The sequence below is a fragment of the Elaeis guineensis genome, chromosome 1 (genome assembly GCF_000442705.2).
Source record: "Elaeis guineensis isolate ETL-2024a chromosome 1, EG11, whole genome shotgun sequence".
NCBI classification, from domain to species: Eukaryota; Viridiplantae; Streptophyta; class Magnoliopsida; order Arecales; family Arecaceae; genus Elaeis; species Elaeis guineensis.
In genome coordinates this window covers 117,810,648-117,831,629 of record NC_025993.2, presented here as the reverse complement: position 1 = coordinate 117,831,629, position 20,982 = coordinate 117,810,648, and the positions used below count along the sequence as shown (strand labels likewise).

At 36.6% G+C, this 20,982-nt stretch overlaps 2 protein-coding genes across 4 annotated transcripts; both read left to right on the top strand.

Moving 5' to 3' along the window:
* The first annotated feature begins 1,742 nt into the window (after positions 1-1,742).
* Positions 1,743-13,372, top strand: LOC105038807 (protein NUCLEAR FUSION DEFECTIVE 4). 2 transcript variants are annotated; one of them, XM_073261043.1, is made up of 3 exons: positions 1,743-2,513; positions 4,965-5,902; positions 12,198-12,364. In XM_073261043.1, the coding sequence occupies exons 1-3, from the start codon at positions 2,178-2,180 to the stop codon at positions 12,238-12,240; spliced, it is 1,317 nt and encodes a 438-aa protein (XP_073117144.1). In that variant the 5' UTR covers positions 1,743-2,177; the 3' UTR covers positions 12,241-12,364. The 2 variants fall into 2 exon arrangements, with proteins under 2 accessions (XP_073117144.1, XP_010913012.3); XM_010914710.4 differs by lacking the exon at positions 12,198-12,364 and adding an exon at positions 12,403-13,372 and having other exon boundaries at positions 1,744-2,513.
* A 1,990-nt stretch (positions 13,373-15,362) lies between these two features.
* LOC105038805 (uncharacterized) lies at positions 15,363-20,608 on the top strand. 2 transcript variants are annotated; one of them, XR_012142838.1, is made up of 3 exons: positions 15,363-15,560; positions 16,729-19,549; positions 20,412-20,608. XR_012142838.1 is itself a non-coding variant. In XM_010914709.4 (2 exons), exon 2 carries the CDS (start codon positions 16,878-16,880, stop codon positions 19,212-19,214), a length of 2,337 nt encoding a protein of 778 aa, XP_010913011.1. In that variant the 5' UTR covers positions 15,363-15,560; positions 16,729-16,877; the 3' UTR covers positions 19,215-19,783. The 2 variants fall into 2 exon arrangements, 1 of the variants encoding a protein (XP_010913011.1); XM_010914709.4 differs by lacking the exon at positions 20,412-20,608 and having other exon boundaries at positions 16,729-19,783.
* Positions 20,609-20,982: the final 374 nt, after the last annotated feature.

The window sequence follows — 20,982 nt, the reverse complement described above, 5'->3', positions numbered from 1 at the left end:
AACAAAATATCTGTATAGCATCAAATACCTGTACCTCACCTCTCACCCTTGATGCTTCTAGCCATCTTTGGTGCACGTGTCATAGTTTTTCTATGAACAACTGAAAAAAATATAGTTTCAAAACAAAACTATCATCCATTTGCTTAACTTAGGATTTACAATATCCCTGCATCGTTCAAGAACTCTCAGGAGAAAACCTAAATTTAACCGAACTCACTATGCTACATGTCACCCTAGATTAACAAACATCAAACAACTTATATCCAATGGAACTATCCAGGAGGAAAATTTGCCCAAATCAAGCATACCACTTGACCCTAACTTAGCAAGCCCAACCCAACTGATCCAAGATGGAAAAGAACCCCCTTTTCTCTCTCCCTTGATGCTTTCTCCAAACTACTGAAGGGATTTCATCCAAAAGTGGCTGGAGGTTTGAGCGTATTCTCATGTATTATATAGCTTATCACATTTGGTTGCCAGAAATGAATGCATCTATCAAAATGTGGTTCAAAGTCCCAAATTGATTACTATGGAAGTCCACATCCAGGCTAAGGAATTCATTTATGCTGTTGTCTCGGAAGAACCATTGATAGCATAAATGTGGCTCCTCTTCAGCAAATTATGTGTTACTCTAACTAATTCATTTTTCTTGGGAGTTTGGCACCATACTTTTGGTTTTCTCAAGATTAATTTCGATATCTACGTTCGAAATAGGAATGCTTATGGCGGTTTGGGATATATTATCAAAGCTTTATAGATTTATTTATCACTATTAGTGGAGTTTGGGTTCTTGATACAATAGTCCAAATGGTAAAACTAAGAGTAGTATGAAAATATATGACAAATACTACAAGAGTCTTAAAAGCTCTGAGTAAGATTTATCATAACTCTATATCAGTACTATCCTATTATAGTATCGATATATGATTCGATACAATACAAGACATATGATTCGATACAATATAAGACAACATACTAAGCATCGATACAGTATGATAGAGCATACTGATATGGTATGATATGTGATAGTAGAAGACAGTATGGTAGACCATAGCCCCCTATATTATTTTGGAAGGAGGCTTTTTGATAGTTGTTAAATGTCTAATGTGAACATTACCTCCTAAGGCCGACTCCTATCCACTGATGCCGGTAAGTGTCAAATAATTTCCATCCTTTATTCTTTTTTGAAGAGATGATGCATGTTTATGGTAACATGACCAATGATTAGGTTATAAGTTATGGAGCTAATCATATAGGACTATTCTATTTTTCTGCTCCTTTCCAAATTTTGAATATTTTTGCATGTTTATTCTCATGGATTTATATAGGATTGGTGCAATATATCTAATTTATCAAAAAAAAAAATTATCCATCTAAATATTCTGACAAAGTTGATCAACTGGATTTAGTAAATCTAACGTGATTGCGTCTCCTTAAAAATAGAAACAAAAAAATGTTTTTTTTTTTTTTGGAAAGATCCGATCATGGGCCCCACCTCAATGACCTCACACGCTTATCCCCTCAGGAGCTCCGCCAAACGATCGCCGATGAAATGACGCTGGATCCTGGCAGAAGCCGAGGAATCGTAACCGCATCATCTACCCGGCGGAACCTACGTGCCGGATCACACGTCACGATAATGGAAAATGTTGTCGTGTCTTAGTGGCATTTGCGAAATAATCACAAACGAGGAGTTTCTTTTCATAAGCCCCGGTCTCCTTGTAAAATTTCAAATTCCTCTCGATACCTTTCGGGCGATCTCCTCCCCGGTTCCCTCTTCATTATCTCCTTCTCCTCCCAAATTTCAATCCACTTTTTTTCCCGTTAAATCCTAAAAGAAATCCCCATTAAATTGTCCGATCCCAAATTCTATCTCCCAGAGACCAAAAAGATCGGACTTTTCTTATTAATCCGTGCAGTATTCGTGAGTTCTGTGAAGAATTTCCCATGAAACCGTCTCATTTGTTCGACGAAACCTCTTTAATCCATCTCTTTTTATTCCTTTGTAGCTCTGGAGTATTTCATATAAAAAACAAAGATTTTTTTTTTGGGAGTAAAAAAGAGTAAAAGATTCAATTTTACTGGGTTTTTCCCTTTTATTACAATCTAAAAGTGACTCCAGAAGGGGAAAGATCCAATCTTTATCACAATTTTTTGAGCTCTCAATCTGAGAAGAAATGGGGAGGCTTCAAGGAAGATTTGGATCCTTCCTGAACAACAGATGGCTGGTTTTTGTGGCCGCAATGTGGGTGCAATCCGTCGCAGGTATTGGATACCTCTTTGGGAGCCTGTCGCCGGTGATCAAGAGCTCTCTTGGCTACAACCAACGCCAGATCGCCAGCCTCGGCGTCGCGAAGGACCTCGGCGACAGTGTCGGGTTCCTTGCCGGCAGCCTCTGCGAGATCCTACCTCTCTGGGCGGCGCTGCTCATCGGAGCGCTGCAGAATTTAATTGGATATGGGTGGGTTTGGCTCATCGTCACGGGGAGAGCGCCGGCGTTGCCTCTGTGGGCGGTGAGTAAAAGTGGATGTGTTTAAATTCATAGCTTTGATTGCTTTTTGTGGGAATTTTCCATTGATGTTCGAGGTTTGTCATGTTCTTTTGCTCAATCGAAGCAGAAATTTGTTGAAGATGTTCATTGGTTTTGTTGTTTTGTGAATTGTGATATTGTTTTTGTTGTCTGAAAACGTATCTTCTTTGCTCTTTTCTATTACTTTGATAATTGGATCTTTAGGGAATTTCTCTGGTTAAATTGGATGCTTCTAATTGTTATTTTAGGTGCCAAGCTTGGTTTTCTGGTCATTGAATAATATGAGAGTTCTTTGATTGACTTTTCTTTCTTGTTTGTATTCTAAATGGCTTTGTCTACCTTCCCACTCAAACGGTGGATGTTTGTTGGACTTACTTGAATCCTTTAATTATTGGTTCTCTTTTTTTTTTTTTTAAGCAACTTGCCCCCAAATCTTTTGCATTTGGATGAACTGAATTTTGTCTGGTGAAATATGTAGTACTCATTGTTTTTAGTTCTCTGTCTTCTTGGCTTTAAAAAGAAAAAAAAAACAAAATCTTTTCTTTCGAGTGCACTGCAGCTTGTTGTCTCTATTCTAAATGGCCTTCATTAAATGTTACGGTTATTACTGTTTTTTCCCGTTAACTGGAATTTGTCTGGTGAAATTTTAAGGATTCACTTTTCCTAAGTTCGCTTTCTCCCTGAAAGCGTTGGCAGGGATTGCACTGTGTTGCTCGTTTATGTGCTCCAGGAATTTATCCAGCTTTTGGGATGCTCAATTTGCTCTTCTGGGCAATGAGTGAGCGTGTTCTTTTTTAAATTTTATGGATTAAATGCACAAGCACATCAGTGATCTGGTGGCTCTGGGGAATATGATTACTAAGAATGAGGCCTTTGTCCAAAATTGTAGTCAATATATTGCTCAAAGATGATATTCACCATTTTTGGAATTTTTAAAAATATTATAAATGATTTGCAGATGGAAACTGATTTTTCTGGTGGAAATTGTGTTTGGAAGTGATCTGAGTGAAAGGCTAAGTTTGAATCCTTGCATGAAAGTGAGGCTTAGTGAAAGGCTCAAGGCTTTGTATGTCAGTAATAAGTTGTTATCTTATGTGGACTGAGTGCTTGGAGTCAAGAGCTATATGAGGCCAATGTCACATTTTATCAGACATGCAGTTCATGAACTCATAACTACTGACAGTTTTCTAATATCCAAACAAGTAAGCTCTCAATGAAATAGGAAAGAAGACAAACTCCATGAATCAAATTTGAAGAATGATTCGCCTACGATGAAAAAATGTAAATCACCGATTTTATAAATAAAGAACATAAAATTGGCAACCATAAGCTAATAATTACTGGTCATATAACAACTAGATCAAAATTATAGGTAATCAAAATGAACTCAAAAAATATTTATAAAAAAAGAGGGAGATGAAAAAATGTAATAGACAATAAGTCACCAAGCCACATTAAAACAATTGCTACCATAAGAAATCCTATTAACATGTGCTCATCATTGGTTTTCCTCTTAGGCCTCATACTCTGTCAAATCAAGCTTCCTCAAATCTCCACAGACCATCTTAATCAATCAACTCCTTGATTGTTTTCTTTTCTTTTCAGAACTTTACGCTAAAACCTTATTGTCATGTTTTTTACTTTGATAAATCTTACATGTATCATTTCGCTTGCAAGCTTGCATTTTTTGAATCCCTGTAATTCTTTTAGATGAAAATCAAATGAAATTGCTGTTAAAATTTAGCTTTCCTCTGAAATTTTGATTCTCTAGTCATGCTTGGACTTGTTTTCAGTGCTACTCGTCTAACAAAATTTTGTCCCCTGTTAAATAATAAATTAGTCTAATAATAGTCAACTCACTTTTATACTGCCAGCTATTAATATCTAGTTGGCATCAAAAGTGTTTTAGTTGCTGAGTAAATCATTCTATACATCATGCGAGTATGTTGTAAATTATGTGATATTTTCATGAGAGAATTTATAGTTTATCCTGATTTGTTTTGGTCATGGAAAGAAAATACTTAAAATTCATGGCCTTTTACTTCCAAACAAGAACAGTATCTTTTGTAGTTTATCTCCATGATCCTTATATATACCTACATGCATTTTTTGTGACTTTTTATTTATCCTTATTCTGGACTGTTCCATTTCTACTCTAATTATTATCAAATCACTAGTTCTAAGGTGAAATATAGGAGTCCCAACACTGTTTTATGAAAATATTTACTTGGAACTTTAGAACATTATTTTCTAAGTGTCTTGTCCTCCTTTTTTGTTTGCTAATCTTTCTGTTCAACTAATGACTGAAAAAATATTTTCCATCAGTAATATGTATTGTTAAGTTTTTAAAACTATACATAGGATGCTATCCCACTTTCAGATGATATGATTCCAAAAATATTCATTTTTAGCTCTGCTTTTACCTGTGGTGCAGATGTGCGTTCTTATCTTTCTGGGAAATAATGGAGAGACTTACTTCAACACAGCTGCACTGGTTTCATGTGTACAAAATTTTCCCAAGAGTAGGGGCCCCATAGTGGGAATACTAAAGGGATTTGCTGGTCTGAGTGGTGCGATTTTGACTCAGATATTTGCAATGATACACACATCTGATCATGCTGCTCTCATCTTTATGGTTGCAGTGGGACCATCATTGGTAGTTATTGCCTTGATGTTCATTGTTAGACCTGTTGGAGGCCACAGACAAGTGCGGCCTTCAGATAAATCTAGTTTTATGTTCATTTATAGCTTGTGTTTGCTTCTTGCTGCTTATCTAATGGGCATCATGCTTCTAGAAGATTTAGTTAACTTGAGTCATACTGTGATTATTGCATTCACAGTAATGCTACTCTTTCTCCTAATATTTCCCATTGTCATTCCATTGCTCTTGACTTTCCATTTTGATGTCATTTCTCCTGCTCAAGAATTTCTCTTGCCTGAGACTTCAAAAGGAGAGACAAGTAAGTCAGGTCAATCTGAGGAACAAAATGAGGTTATTCTAAGTGAGGTAGAGGAGGAAAAGCCAAAGGAAGTTGACTTACTGCCTACATTGGAGAGGCAGAAGAGGATTGCCCAGTTGCAAGCTAGACTATTTCAAGCAGCAGCGGAAGGAGCTGTGAGGGTCAAGAAGAGGAGAGGTCCACGTAGGGGAGAAGACTTTACCTTGACACAGGCATTGATAAAGGCAGACTTTTGGCTTATCTTTGTCTCTCTTTTGCTGGGATCAGGATCTGGTTTGACAGTCATTGATAATTTGGGCCAGATGAGCGAGTCGTTGGGTTACGATGATACTCATATTTTTGTATCCATGATCAGTATTTGGAACTTTCTTGGCCGTGTAGGTGGAGGCTATTTTTCTGAGATCATTGTGAGGTATGATTATTATTTCACTTTCTTCCATATCTTCCAACTCATAAAAGAAATAAATTTCTTGAGCACTTTATAACATACATGCATCGAAAATTTTTGTCTGTGCATGACAGCATCCAGATTGATCATTGCTGTTGGTAATTAGCAGAACTGTGAATATTTTTGTCTGAGTGTTTCTTTTTTTTGTTCTTTTTTTTTTTAATTTAAATGCAATTTTGTCGGATACGATGGAGCTTCCTGATACATGCAACAATTGGTTATGTCAATAATGGTAGGTTCAGACTTATTCTGGGATATAGTGGAAAACAGAAGTGATAAACAGGGGAGACAGGGATTTGGAGATGGGGATGGAATGTGATATTCAATACTTGACAATGTAGTGGCTCATGTTTTAGCAATTAAGAGTACCGACTTTAAGAATATGGAGCAGAAATAATGACGTTATAATATAAAGCATGCTAGAAATCAGCTTAATTTGTTAATCTCATGGAGTGACTATTAAATGAAAGGAGAATAAATTTATACAAGAAAACTTGCTTATTACAAACAGCATGTTGTTTTCGAAAATTAGAAAAATGAGTACACTTGGAGCATGTAGCATATGTATGAGACAGATAAATCTGATTACATTGACAGAGTATGAGAAGGAACATGTGGCATCATTTAGAGGTAAGCTGCTGAAGAAGATAAAATGGAACTTAAGAATTGCTATGATTATTGGGAAAAGCCATGTAGCTTATATGGTATGATGGTGGCATTAATTACAAAGAAAAGGACAAACACTAGAGAAGTCATTGGATATTCTAAGGCAATGCATGTATAGGGAGAATTAGTGAAGGAATACTTTGATTCTGCTTACACCCAAAAATTAATTGGTCATCGCTCAACTATAGAAAATGGTCAAAGTTGTTCGATTGATAAAGATCTCATTAATTTATGCATGATACTTGGAAGGGCTACATTTGTCCTCTTGTCACTCATACAAGAGGTCACTATTGGTAGTTTATGCTGGAATTAACTTCCTAAGGGAAGTTAGGAAGTTATTTTGACGAGGAGAAATTAATCATGCAAGAAATCACAAGCAACCATCAAGGACGGAGTTTGTAATGACCTAGGATCTCGTCCAAAAGAGCTAGCCACAAGGTACAACTTAGGTTTCTTGGCCTTGTGTAGGTACCTAAGATTTTTCCAGTGCACAACCAACATGGGATTAGATACATGCATATTCCTCTTGTTCCACTCTGATACCATTTTGACAAACCAGGACCTCACCCTAGCCAAGGTATTATTTGTATTCTTTGGCCTTATATAAGTATCCAAGGTTTAGATATCTAACTAATGAATAGCTAATGTGGGACTAAACACATGCTTGCATGGGTTCTTACAAAGTTGCGACAAGAAACCATACAAAAAAAGGTAGTTGTTGTTGAAAATAACTACCAATCTACAGCATAAGAAAGAGCAAGAAGGCTTCATTTGCTATCTCTCTTACTCTACACATGTGGACATTTGACTATATAAACACAGATAAAGCTTCCATGCCTTTCATATGTACCACAATGAACATCGAGAGGATTTTGCTCCCCAACCTTATTAAAAGTATCCAAATGTGAATTCTTGTTCCACCTCATAGTTTGCCGTGCCACCCTATACCGCCTGGTATGGGGCATCCCATAGTATATCAGTATTATACCAGTATGCTGTACCACTCTATACCAATACTACCATACTGTACCTAACCATGTATCGATATTGTAATATGGTTTTACTGCATCGGAGTCTAGTACCGAGACAGTGAAGCTTGTTCCACCTTGTAGAAGATCGAGCGTTAAGAGGATTCTGCATCCTTGGCCCTTATCGACAACTAATTTCTCCAACATGACAACCATTCCACCCTGGAAAATCTATCTTGTATTTAATTACTTTTCTTTCATGTAATCAATCTCTTATTGTGTAGTTTCTTCACCTGTAGTTATTACTTATTTGTTTTCTTTCTTTGCAATATTCTCTTCCTATTGGAAATTTTAAATCCTTTTACTAAAGAAAATTGAACCCTATCTCCTTATCCATCCAATTCTACTGGTCGATCTAATTGATCTAGCACACCATCAACTCCATCGGCCACTAGTTTTTGTTAGGAAATATTTTTGGTATCCTTAGTGGGATATAATAGGATAGAATGCCAAAGAAGAACAAAGGTAGTAAGCCAAGGTGAAACATTCTAAGGGAATGATCATATCAAAAATGCTGAAACCATAATCAATGAGCATGAAAATTATCCTACGCATAGTGAATTTCTGTTGCTGGAGAAAAATGGTGAGGAAGAAACTTGTGATGCTCATAAAATGTCTCATCTAGTTCTCAAGGCTAAGAAGCGGTTAGAACTTCTCAACAAGGCCACAAATTTGGCAAATGGAGAACACCTAATGCGAAAATTGAAGGCCACAGAATGGCTAATGTATAACATAGCAAGATTTTGTTTCATGATTAATTTATAATATTTAACTACTGCTACATTTCAAGAAGTGATTTGGCATCTACATGAGAATGATGCTGTGTATAATTATTTAGCAAACAAATATTATAATCTAGCCGTTAGAAGATTTAAACAACATCAAATAAGATATGATATATTTTGACTAGATTATCTCAAGTTACACAAATCTATTATGTCTGGCATAAGATTATTCACTTATCGAGTGGTCTCACATGAATTGGAAAAATGGAAATGGTCAATTGCTCGATAATGGCCAAATCAATGGTCGTTATCATATATTTCAAAACTTGGGGAAATAACTGTTCAAACTTCGAAGTGGAAGATTGATTCATATAAATATTGATCTTATGAATATATTATGAATATATCCTCAAATCTAAATCTGGGGACACTCATTTGGAGCCAGTTCACCTAAAGATTGACAATAAGACTATATGTCCACTAATTCGGAACCTGGGAGGCATATTCATTCAAATCATGTGTTTGATTCACTTAAAGATAGAACATATGATTATATGTTCACTAATCCTAATCATGGAGGGTGTAGTCATTCAAAACATATGGTTTAATTACCCAAAAATTGACCATGGGGATATGTGTCCTCCAATTCCCAAAATGGGGGTATAGTTATTTAAAAGATATTGTCCATTTAATCAAAACTCAACCATATAAGAGTGAACAAATTTATTGTCAAGATCAAAAATATCTAACAATCTTAAACAACACCCACAAAAAGCTAGTCATCAAGTAGCAAAAATAATTGAGGAATATTGGTCGAATTTAATTGAAAAAAATCAATTAAATGTAAAAGTGAAAAATCAACCAATAACGGTGGATCAATCAATGCCTAAAAAGATCAATCGACTCATAATGGTTGATGGAGGCTTGGAAAGGCTAATCACCCAAGGCCTAGAAAGGCGAATGGACCACTAAAAGCTAATTGAGCAAGGCCTAGAAAGGATAAAATATCAGTAATGGCTGATTAACCAAGGCCTAGAAAAGCCAATCAATCAAGAGAGGTTGATCAAACAAAGCCAAAGAAGGCTGACCAACCAAAAATAGTCAATTGACCATGGAATACCAATCGGCCAAAACATTTCTTCATGTTGACCAATAATAATAGCATGGATCATGATGATGGATCATGTACAATCACTGTTTTTGTTATTATTATTCATCTTACTTGGTTGTTGGGAGCACATTTATTAATCATTAAAGGTATGCCTTTGGTAACCATAAAGCATGTGTTTGTTCACTGTGCAAAATATAGCATTTTCTAGTTGACCAACACCATTGTCAATAGGTATCAAGATACTTGATCAATCTTCAATAGTAGTTTATTACCATGCTTGACTTACCGTTTGTTATGTTTGATTGATCGTATATCAACTTATGTATATTCTACTCAACAAAAATATCATTTTCATGACTCAATAAAAATATTTCTTTCATTCATTTTCATTAGCCACGGGGAGAAATGTTTACACTAAAAAAACTTAATTGGCAGTGACTGGCTATAGAAAATGGTCAGAAACATTAGATTGATCAAGATTTGATAATTAATTTTTCATGACACTTGGAAGGGCTATGTTCGGTCGCTTGTCGCTGATACAAGAGGCTGCGTGTGTTTTTGCTGGAATTAAGTTTCTAAAGAAAGCTCTTTGGACAAGGAGAAGTTAGCCATGCAAAGAACCACTAGCAACCACATAGGAGGGGGTTACCAAGACAAAAAACTATACAAAAAGGGTAGTTATTGTTGAAAATAACTACTAATTTGCAATATAAGGAGATGAGGAAAGCTTCATTTGCTATCTCTCACACTCTGCATAAACTCATGAGCTATTGACATCAGCACCAAAATGGACAAGGCTTCTATGCCTCTTCTGTGTACCGCGATGAGCATCAAAAGGATCCTGCATTACTGACTTTGGTCCAACGTTCTCCAACATGAAGTCTCATTCTGCTTTGGAAGAGATTGAGTGAGCATTGAGAGAATTTTGTATCCTTGATCCTTACTGGTCTATCCAATTCTCCAATGTGACAATGATTCTACCTTGGAGAATATTTGTCTTATACCCAGTTATTGTGTTTTCATGTAATCAATCTTTTATTGGTTGGTTTCTCTACCTGTGAGTCATCGATACCCTTATTTGCTTTCTTTCTTCACATGTTCTCATCTTATTACAAATTTTAAGTTCTTTCACCAAGGCAAAATCGAACTGTCTCCTGATGGACCTAATCCTACCGATCGACCTGATCAATCTGGCATGTCAGCAACCCTATTGACCTCTAAATTATGCTTTTCAGAAAACAGGCTCATAGGGCAATAGAGCTAGAAAGAAGTTTATTAATATGCAATAAAAGATGTGATTGAGCATATGAGTAGCATGCTGCTTTTATTGATATATAAGATATGGTTCTTTAAAAGGTGTTAAAGACATAGCTAAGCTGAGGGTGAGGAAAACTTGAAATAGAAATCATATTGGCAGGATTTAGAATAGAGTTATAGACTAAATGTGGTAAGATTAAGCCATTAAGGAAGATGGAAGGGTACTGCTGATGCTACTAAAAGAGCACTTCAAGGGGACTCATATTTAGGAAAATCATGAAGAACAGGATATTGGTGTATCTTTGTCAGCCAAGATAAAAAGGCTTTTAGAAGAAAATGGAACATTAAAGCATTCAGATTAAATGATGTGCCAGTGGTAATATGAAGAAAAGGAGAGATAGGTTTGTTATATATGACTTGCATATTCAGTGAGTTTTGAATTTAGTTACACTAGAAAGGACAGTGTATAAAATTTTAACAACCATTCTGGAATTAAGCTCATAAACCACGTAATGTAGGTACAGTTTCATAGCATTTTCAAAGAGCCCTATTGAAAGTTGTATGTTAAGGCTATAGTCTTGCACACTCATCTGGTGGAAGATTTAAGTGAAGTGATTAAATTTTTCTTTTTCTTATTTCTTTTTCTTTTTTGGTTAATGTGAAGAAAGTGTATGGTACGGTATTGCTTCTGTTTAATTGTGGGCATTCAAAGTAATGCTAGAATTTCATTGGCATGCAAGAATTTCATTTATATGCCATTAAAGCTATGCCTTAATGTGTCAAGGCTTGGAGCTTGTGGTCTACCATGAGTTTCTAGCTGCAGCTACCTTACAGATTTAACATCCCTTTTTAATTTGCAATACTTGTCATGTATGAATTGAATAATGAGTTCTAGTTGTTTTTCCTATCAAACCATGTATAGCCTGGAAGCTAGTTGAAAAATAGATTTTATTTAGTTTAGAAAAGTTAGTAATGTAAAAATGTCTGCAACTTTGGGGAAGCTGGTTCATGTTGTAGCAAATGATAAGCCAACAGAAAAACCACTAAAAAAATAATTTCCAGTTGTGCATGTGTTTTGCATGTATTTCTTGCTTTTTTAAAAAAATTCCTGCATATTGATTTTAATTTTATCACATGTTTCATACTTTTGTTTCGCAAGTTGCAGTGTATAGCCATGCCTTTAAGATCAGAACAAGAAACAAATTGAGGAAATGTCTGACAGTTTCTCTCTCTCTCTCTCTCTCTCTCTTGAAAATTTGCCACAACTAAAGTTTGAACCCTGGAGCTCTCCTGAGCGGAAAGGAGTGCCAATCAGCTGATCCAAGGCTGGTTGGCTGAAATGTATGATAGGTTGAACACATAATTACTTCACCTAATAAAGCTTTGTGTCTAATTTGTATGTAAATATGAATATTCTAACTACCACCAGTCAATAGTTGTCATATCTTTCATTGATTGCAAATTTTTTGCAGCTTTGCATCTTCTGAAACACATCTGTGGCAATATTGCTCATAAAACTCATTGAAATTCATCACTTGCAAGATCTATTAAGTCATCTTTCCAGTCACTGGGTTATCTGGTATTGTTATCCTCATATCGAACTAACAACATTTATTATTAGTTGCTTTGAATTCCTTGCTTTCTTTTGTCTAATAACACACTACTCTCCCTGATCAGGGACCATGCTTATCCAAGGCCAGTGGCTATGGCAGTAGCTCAGATTCTGATGGCTATTGGACACTTCTTCTTTGCCATGGCTTGGCCTGGAACAATGCACATCGGAACATTGCTGATCGGACTTGGATATGGAGCTCATTGGGCCATTGTGCCAGCTGCTGCCTCTGAGCTGTTTGGCTTGAAAAACTTTGGGGCCTTGTACAATTTTCTCACTGTGGCCAATCCTGCAGGTTCACTGATCTTCTCAGGTCTAATTGCTAGTGGTATTTATGACTATGAAGCAGGGAAACAAGCACACATGCATAATAGTTCAGCTTCTTTACTTCAGAGTTTACTTCATGATGTAAGTTTCCAGGTGGAGGAGCCGCTAAAATGCAAGGGGGGCATTTGCTTTTTCTTCAGTTCCTTAATTATGTCCGGATTGTGCATCATTGCAGTTATCTTGAGCCTGATTCTTGTTTATAGGACCAAGATTGTCTATACCAATCTATATGGATGTACTCGCACATGAAGTTTTTCTTTCAGGAAGAATAGAGTCTGGTACTAAAAATGGTTTTTTTCCTTGTATGTACCATCAAGCATCAGATTATCGGATTCAGAATCCTCATTAGTGTCTTATCCATGTTAAAATATCGGAGCCAGATCCCTACCATTTGTAGCTCTCAGGCAGCAGAATTTGCTGGAAAATGGAGATTAATGAAGCCTGCATAATGTTCTTGTTTGAAATTGTCATTTTATTTGTGCAGGCATGAGATGTCATGCTATCATTGTATATTATCTTCAGGAGCTTTGGTTTCCACCCTTATCTTCTTTGTTATGGTTAGTCTGTATTTGTAATTTGTAGTGTCATTAGTATCCATTGTCTTATGACATGGAATTTGGTTGGGTTCAAACTTGGCGTCTACTAATATGTCATTGGAAAAGGTTTTGAGGCTAGCCTCATGGGGCTGGCCCCAAAGCTTGAAGAAAAGCACCATCCCAATTAAAACATCAATAGTCCCCATCTCTCTGCACTTCCAATATATTAAATAGTCTAATAGCAGCACTTCTTCTCCATGGACTAATTAAGATGCACTTCTTCTGTATGGATTAATTAAGATGGTTTTCTTTAATGTACATTATTTTCCTTTTTATGCTTGACTGCGTCATGGAGAACAAACAACTTAATGCTCTTATCTGGTAACTATAGTTTGTCTTAAATTTCCTTTGGATTCTTGGAGTTATATGATTGAATTGCGGGTACTTAGTAGGCTCCTATTATGTCCTTAGTTTTGTACTCCAGGCTAAATGGTTTTGATCTATTCTGTGCCAATTCCAAAACTATATGTGCTTGACAGGTTTCACACTGCATCTTTGAGGCCACAAACTTGGATGTCCCAAACCAAGTTGGTGTGTGTGGGGCACTCTGGCACCAGGGGCAAAATGGAAGAATACTAGTTGTGTATGTATTTGCAATGGATACCAGGCCTTACCAACAAGATTTCATAGGTTTTCAGCTTTCACATTCTGGATGGATAATTCAGTGGTAACTTCTCATGGACACCTAAGTTCAGCTAAGCTTCAGTTCTGAAGTAAAAGATGAAAAGAACATTCCTTGATGCAAGAAAAATTCATGGACAAAGAGGCTTTTATTTTTTGAGAGTGTACAAGGAGGCTTTTGTTTGACAACTAGCTAGTTTTATACATTGTTGAAATGAGAATTGTTTGCAAGTCAGTCACTACAGTAAGCCTAACTACTAATCTATTTTTGGAGTCTTCTTACTGCAGTAAGCCCAAGTTCTGATCCATTTTTGGAGTCTTCTTACATTGTGAAATCTTTTCTTGATGTAACTTACATTGTGAAATCAAAATAAGTTACCTGAATAACAGCAATGGTTCAAACTGAAGCTGTATATTTACCAAAGTAGTACTATCAGTTCTTCCAAACTAAGCTGTCTCCAAGTATGCAATTGGAGTCTTGTACCCTAACCTTGAATTCCATTAAGATAGCACTTCTGAATGCATCATATGAAAGAGTTACTTACATTTTGTCAAATTAGAAATCTTGACAGTAAAAAAGGAATGATAGAGAAGAATTAATGTAACAAAGGAATGATCATTAAATGTAGTCAGCCTCACAAAAAAGTACAAATAATTTAGTATTATAATACAAACTCAAAAATATTTGACACTCAAGCAGGAAGTTTACCTTCTTTATATATATATATATATATATGAATATGTGTAGTCTAGTGAAGGAAACAGTACCCTAATAATAATAAGAACAAGAAGAAGAACAATAAAATTATTAAAGATCATTATTAGAGTATAAAAAATGATATGGATGACTCTAAAAGCAAGCAAATGCTTGGGCCCCGCATGCAAGAAAATTCCATGCTCAAGGGTTGTGGGATCTAATGGGTGGCCAGAGTGCCCTCTCCCCTGGAACCAATGTCCAAGTTAATCTAACCACGCAGGGTAGAGCTTGTAACCCTTCACCCTAGTTGATCTAACCACCAGGGTAACCCTTTACCCTAACTTAGATGTAACTTAACCCCACCTTCTGCATGGGCTAAAAGTCCTAAAGTTTCAAAACCTCCCTTATATGTGGGTCCCACATGGGTATTTATTAGCATGAAAATCCTTCACATGTGTTGTCCTATTGATCTATATATTCTAGTAAAAATATCAAAAAAAAAGAGAGATTATTCTGTGTAACTTAAAACAGAGATCAAATGTTATTTTATATTGCATCCAGATTTATAATAATTCTCGTATCAAATATGATGTACCATTCATTATACATTGCTAAGTATTTTATTTGATACTTTCTTAGTTAGAATAATAAATTGCTGCAAAATGAGCAAAATGGCAAACCAACCCTTGGGTTAGGACATAACCCTTTCATCTTACATGAATAAAGGTAGGTTAGGGTTAAGGGAAAAAATAATTAAAAAAATAGAAGGTTGTGACCTTTTTCTTTATTTTTCTTTCTTTTTCCTCCATAGGTATTTGGTATTTGGGAATTTTGGTTTTGAGGTGTGAGGGGGGTTTGACCAAAGGTGTTCAATTTCCCCCCCAATTTTTAACATTTTGGTGGGAAAAGATTGGAGTTCGAGGGTTTTTCATGCGGCGTCGCGATTCAAATTCCTCCATCGTCGTGGATTTTATCCGAATGGGTAATCGCTTCTTCCCTTAGATTTCCTTCGCCCTATCTCCTGTATCTTTTTGCACCACCGGCCGTGTTCTCTGGGCGGAGATCGGGCCATCTCGGGCTTTTAGGTTTTGAGCTCAACCGAGAATTTTTCCGAGCCATCGTTTGTTAATTGCTCTTCAGGACCAGTGATATTTGTAAAGTGATCGAATCTTAGCTTTATGTGGATTTCTTGGTGTTGTTTGTGCTATTCATTTGCTCTCATGCTCGATTCTCATATGGGGTTTCGGTTTTCCAACGGCCTGGTGCTTTAAAAATCCGAGATCTTGGGAGAATTATGGATTTTGAGACTTAAAAAGGGTGAGAAAAATTTGAGTCCCTTTGTTTGTTAGTTTTAAGAAACGGGAAGTTGCCTTTTTTATCATTTTTAAGCTTTGATGTGCTTGTGAAATGTGATCTCACTGTTGCTTAATTGACTTTTTTATTTGCTCATCTTGATTGATAGATATTGTCATCTTCTGATTTGAAAATACTCCATCATCAGGTTTTGAGAATACTGGTCTTCTGATTTTAGATTAGGGATCGATCGGTTAGGAGAGGAACTGAATGGTGGATATTTATGCGTTTTTACTTGTTTTCACTTGCATTGTGCGCTTTATATTTTGTGTTGCGTATGTCATAGAAGCTGAAATGATGGATTTTGAGGGTTTTTTTTTTTTGCCATCTGTTTTGTATTCACTGCACTTCATAAATTGTGCTGATGGTACGTTTTTGACAAGCTGAGTGATGAGTTCAATGAGCTTTTATTTGGTTGGGTACACATCTTGCTTTATGCATTGTTCTTGTAATAAGTTTCTGAGGGTCTGAATAAATGATCTTCATATATTTTTGTTTGCTTCTTGTATATATTTCATTCATATTTTTGTTCTTGTAGTAAGGATTTGAGAAATCAAATTAATCTTGATGTGTTTCTGTTTATTTCAGTACAAATACACTTTGGATTTTGTGCTTGTAATAAGCTTTGAAACCTGAATGATTTTTTGCGTGCTTCACATTACAATTTACATTTTGTGCATGTACTTTGTTTTTGAGAAGCTGAACAATTGATCTTAATGTGTTCTTATTTGTTTGGGCACTTTGCACTTTGTAATTGCATTAACTTTTCTTTGGGTGTTGTGTTGTTTGCTGTTTAGGATATGGGAGAATTTACTAGGACCAGTTGGCTTCAGGCATTGAAGAATTTATTGTTTCAGTTAGTAGAAGTGTAGGTTGTGCTGTTGTTGGTCTTGAATGGAGAGTTTATACACGAAAAGACCATTTGTGTGAGGATAGGAGGCAGATAATGGAATGCAATAGAGATGAGGCCCTTAGGGCAAAAGAAATTGCTGAAAGAAAGTTCAGTGCGAAGGACATTGTAGGTGCTAAAAAATTTGCTCTGAAGGCCCAAAATCTCTTTCCATCACTTGAAGGTATCAACCAGATGATTGCAACTTTTGATGTTCATCTTGCAGCACAAGTGAAGGTCAATGGAGAAAATGATTGGTATGCAATTCTATGTGTGAATGCTTCAGCTGATGAAGAGACTGTGAAGAAACAGTACAGGAAGCTAGCTCTCCAACTTCACCCGGATAAAAACAAGTCAATAGGTTCTGAAGGTGCTTTCAAGCTTATTTCTGAAGCATGGAGTGTTTTGTCTGATAAGAGTAGAAAAATTATGTATGATGAGAAGAGGAACGGAAAAGGATTCCAGCAGAAAGTTACTCAACCAAACAGAGATCATTCTGTTCCTAATTCTTCCAATGGTTTCTACAATTTTTCCAAGAACACAACATCCAGTAAAAGAGCTCGGAAGAGTAACAGTGGTGTGGCTCAATCTGCTGTACCCCCCTCATCTCATCCATCAAAACTCGATACATTTTGGACCTCATGCAATCGATGCAGGATGCAGTATGAGTACCTCAGAGTGTACCTCAATCACAACCTTCTATGTCCCAACTGCCATCAGGCCTTCTTGGCCATTGAGATCAGCGTTCCTACTAATGCACCTAATTCCTCTGTTTCTTATTCAACTAAACGGCACCAACAGAATTCAAATCATAATTCTACAATGAAGAATGCTTATGGTCATGAGAATAATTCGACTTTTCCAGCAACAGGACACACAGGATTCCAGTATGGAGGAAATGTTGACTCCTATAGTAATACAAACTTCCAATGGGGTTCATTTTCTAGTTCAGCTGGTGTTGCTAGCTCAACAGACTCTGCTGCTCGGGCTGCAGATGTGATTCATCAGACATTTGAGAAAATAAGAAGAAAATATGAGGAAACACAATCAACAATTAGATGTGAAGAGGTTCCTCGGAACAAGAATTATGTCTCAAATAATACTGTTGGTGGTTCTGGAAGTTATAATGCTAGTGCAAGTGGCAATGCATATGAACAGGAGCGACCTACTTCTAAGGTTGGCAAATCTGCAAAGAGAAGAAGAAATAATGGTGGCGATGCTGGTGCAAATCATGGCAGAGATGGAACAGAAAAAATGGTGGCAGGCACTGGAAAAACTGGCGCTTCCGAACTGGAAAAGGCTAATGGTGTTTACGTGGATTATGGTAAGGCCAGAGTGACTGCAAGGCAGAACAATTTCAGCAGGGAGTACGTGCAAGTTGACATTAGGAGTATACTGATGGAGAAGGTCAAAGTGGCAATCAATAAGAAGTTGGAAGAATGGAACTTGGATGCTGCATCCAAACTGGCAGAGAAGGACATGTCCAAGCAGAAACAAAACCAAAATGATAATGAAAATGTAGCAGATATGGTTGTTGGGGATGCTGCTGATCAGAACCAGTTAAATGACTCCAGAATTGGCAAAAAACAAATTCCTGATATCAAGAGTTCCCCTAATGACCGTAACGTAGATTCTGATAAAAAAGCTACCAAACCTATATCAATTGATGTTCCTGATCCTGATTTCAATGATTTTGACAAGGATCGTACAGAAAGTTCTTTTGAAGGTGATCAGGTATGGGCTACTTATGATAATGAAGATGGTATGCCTCGTCTATATGCTCTGGTTCAAAAAGTCATCTCACAAAAGCCTTTTAAGATTCGCATGAGTTTTCTCAATTCAAAGTCCAATAGTGAATTGGGTCCATTAAACTGGGTTGCCTCTGGTTTTTCCAAGACATGTGGAGATTTTAGGGTGGGGAGATATGAAGTCAGTGATACAGTCAATATATTTTCTCACAGAGTTAGATGGGAGAAAGGTCCTCGAGGTGTTATCAGAATTATTCCTAGAAAAGGTGATATCTGGGCACTTTACAGAAACTGGTCTCCTGACTGGAATGAGCGCACACCTGATGATGTTATATACAAGTATGAGATGGTGGAAGTACTTGATGACTACAACGAGGATCAAGGCGTGTCCGTCACCCCCTTACTGAAAGTAGCTGGTTTCAAAACAGTGTTCCATCGACATTTAGACCCAAAAGAGGTTAGAAGGATCCCCAGAGGAGAGATGTTTCGTTTTTCCCATCAGGTTCCTTCTTATTTGCTTACAGGTGAAGAAGCTCATGATGCTCCAAAAGGTTGCCATGAACTGGACCCAGCAGCTACTCCATTTGAACTTCTTCAAGTAATTACAGAAGTTAAGGAAGATGCGGTGATGGAGACTGCTGAATGACAGGCATATAGTTGATTGTGGAGTCTATAGGTGCATTTGTTGACTTCCTAATGTCAAACATATTGGACTTATCCCATTATCCAACATTCATTGGGCTCATTAGCTCTATCATGTCATCATTTTTTCTCTTTTGGCTGATGACTTGGATTAGGACACCAGGGTGAACTTCTTGTTTCACAATCCTTTATGATAGTCATCGTTGGGCATCCCTAACCTCAATCTTCTCTCAAAATGGAGATTACTTGGATGAGATTCTCAGGAATTGGTTTGCAGAGACTTAAGATTTTGATGCCAGAGCCTCATTATGGTGTTTCCACCTTTTTATGCTTCCCAAGGTGAATGCCCTTTTTAAGTACTTGTTCCAGCTACTCGATTTGCCAACACAGATAAGATTCCAGATGTATCCCTACCTTGTGTGTTCATTTACTTGTTCTTATGTATTTCTTGGAGGCATACGCCATCTTTTCTAATATGTTTGAACTTCATGATTCTGATTAAAGACTGAAAGCTCATTCAGATTTTATGATAATATCAAGTCACTGTTCTCAGTGGTGCTTTTATTGTGCTCGTGCTCATTTTTTTCCAGAGAGCCTAATATGTGAAAGACGTTACATCTTTTGGCATTTTTAGTTACAACTATGGTTTTTAATTGTTATTTTCATAACTTGATATGCAAATATATCTCAAAATTCTGATCATGATTATTGTCATAATTTGTTAGTTCTCGTCAAGAGGACCGTTGACTGGTATTTTTTTGAGTCAGAAGACTCAAAACACTGATTCCATGCATCATTTAATTTATATTTTTTATGCCACTTGCATGTGTGCCAATCACCAGATCTTCTGACACCTATTCTTAGTTTTCCCTTTGACAATCATATCAAGTAAAGTGTGTTTGTCCAGAGCATTGCAAGTATAATTACTCCAACATATATAGAGTTACCTGTAAATTTAATCCCACTTGTACATCATTTTAGGAACTTGGTTAGCAATTGGTATTTGATTGGTTTTACAATATTAGAGGTCTACTATGGTAAAGAGTTACTTTACTGCCCACCAAAAAAGAACAATCAATGTTGTTCTTGCATATTGGGAGCTTGATTTGCATAAGTGGAATCCTTTGTTACTGATGTAAATTTTCCTACTCTTGAATTTGTATGTTCCATGTATTTCTCCTTATGATTGTTGCACTTCCAGGAGCAAAGGACCATTATTATTGCTCTTCTTTCTTTTGTGCTATGGGATACGCTTAGCAGTAAGTTCTTAGCCTTGTTTCTTTTTATGGTTATATTGGGTATGTAAGTGAATTGTTATGTTTTGCTTTTCTGGGGTTTTTGTATGGGACTGAACTTACAGGAGGAATGCTTGAATGGAACTTATATGTTTTGGTCCTTTGTTCACCAGCTAGTGGACTGACATGTTGGTAGACTTGCTTCTTTAATGACATATTTATAGTATGACAATGCTCTCGGACGTCCTGCTTTATGAATCCATGTCCATGTCCATCTCTGACATGCATAACCCACTGGAATTAGCTCAAATATGTAATACCTAACTGTGGCTGTGGTGGAGCATATGTCATGAAATGATCATTGATGTCAAATCACAATTCATGGTATTTCTGTAATTTTGGCTGTGGCTAGCATGTTGCATGTGTCTGTATCTGCAAAACACATGCTCATTATGCTTGCTTGCGCAGAATGGTAATCCCATTGTTCTGTGTTTCTCAATGTTCTAACTTTAATATTGAGTAGGCTTGGCATGCGGA

Coding starts and splice junctions, on each gene's coding strand:
- LOC105038807 (XM_010914710.4), top strand. CDS start 2,178: ATGGGGAGGCTTCAAGGAAGATTTGGATCCTTCCTGAACAACAGATGG. Junction 2,514..4,964: donor CGGCGTTGCCTCTGTGGGCG/GTGAGTAAAAGT, acceptor CCTGTGGTGCAG/ATGTGCGTTCTTATCTTTCT. Junction 5,903..12,402: donor TTTTCTGAGATCATTGTGAG/GTATGATTATTA, acceptor CTCCCTGATCAG/GGACCATGCTTATCCAAGGC.
- LOC105038805 (XM_010914709.4), top strand. CDS start 16,878: ATGGAATGCAATAGAGATGAGGCCCTTAGGGCAAAAGAAATTGCTGAA.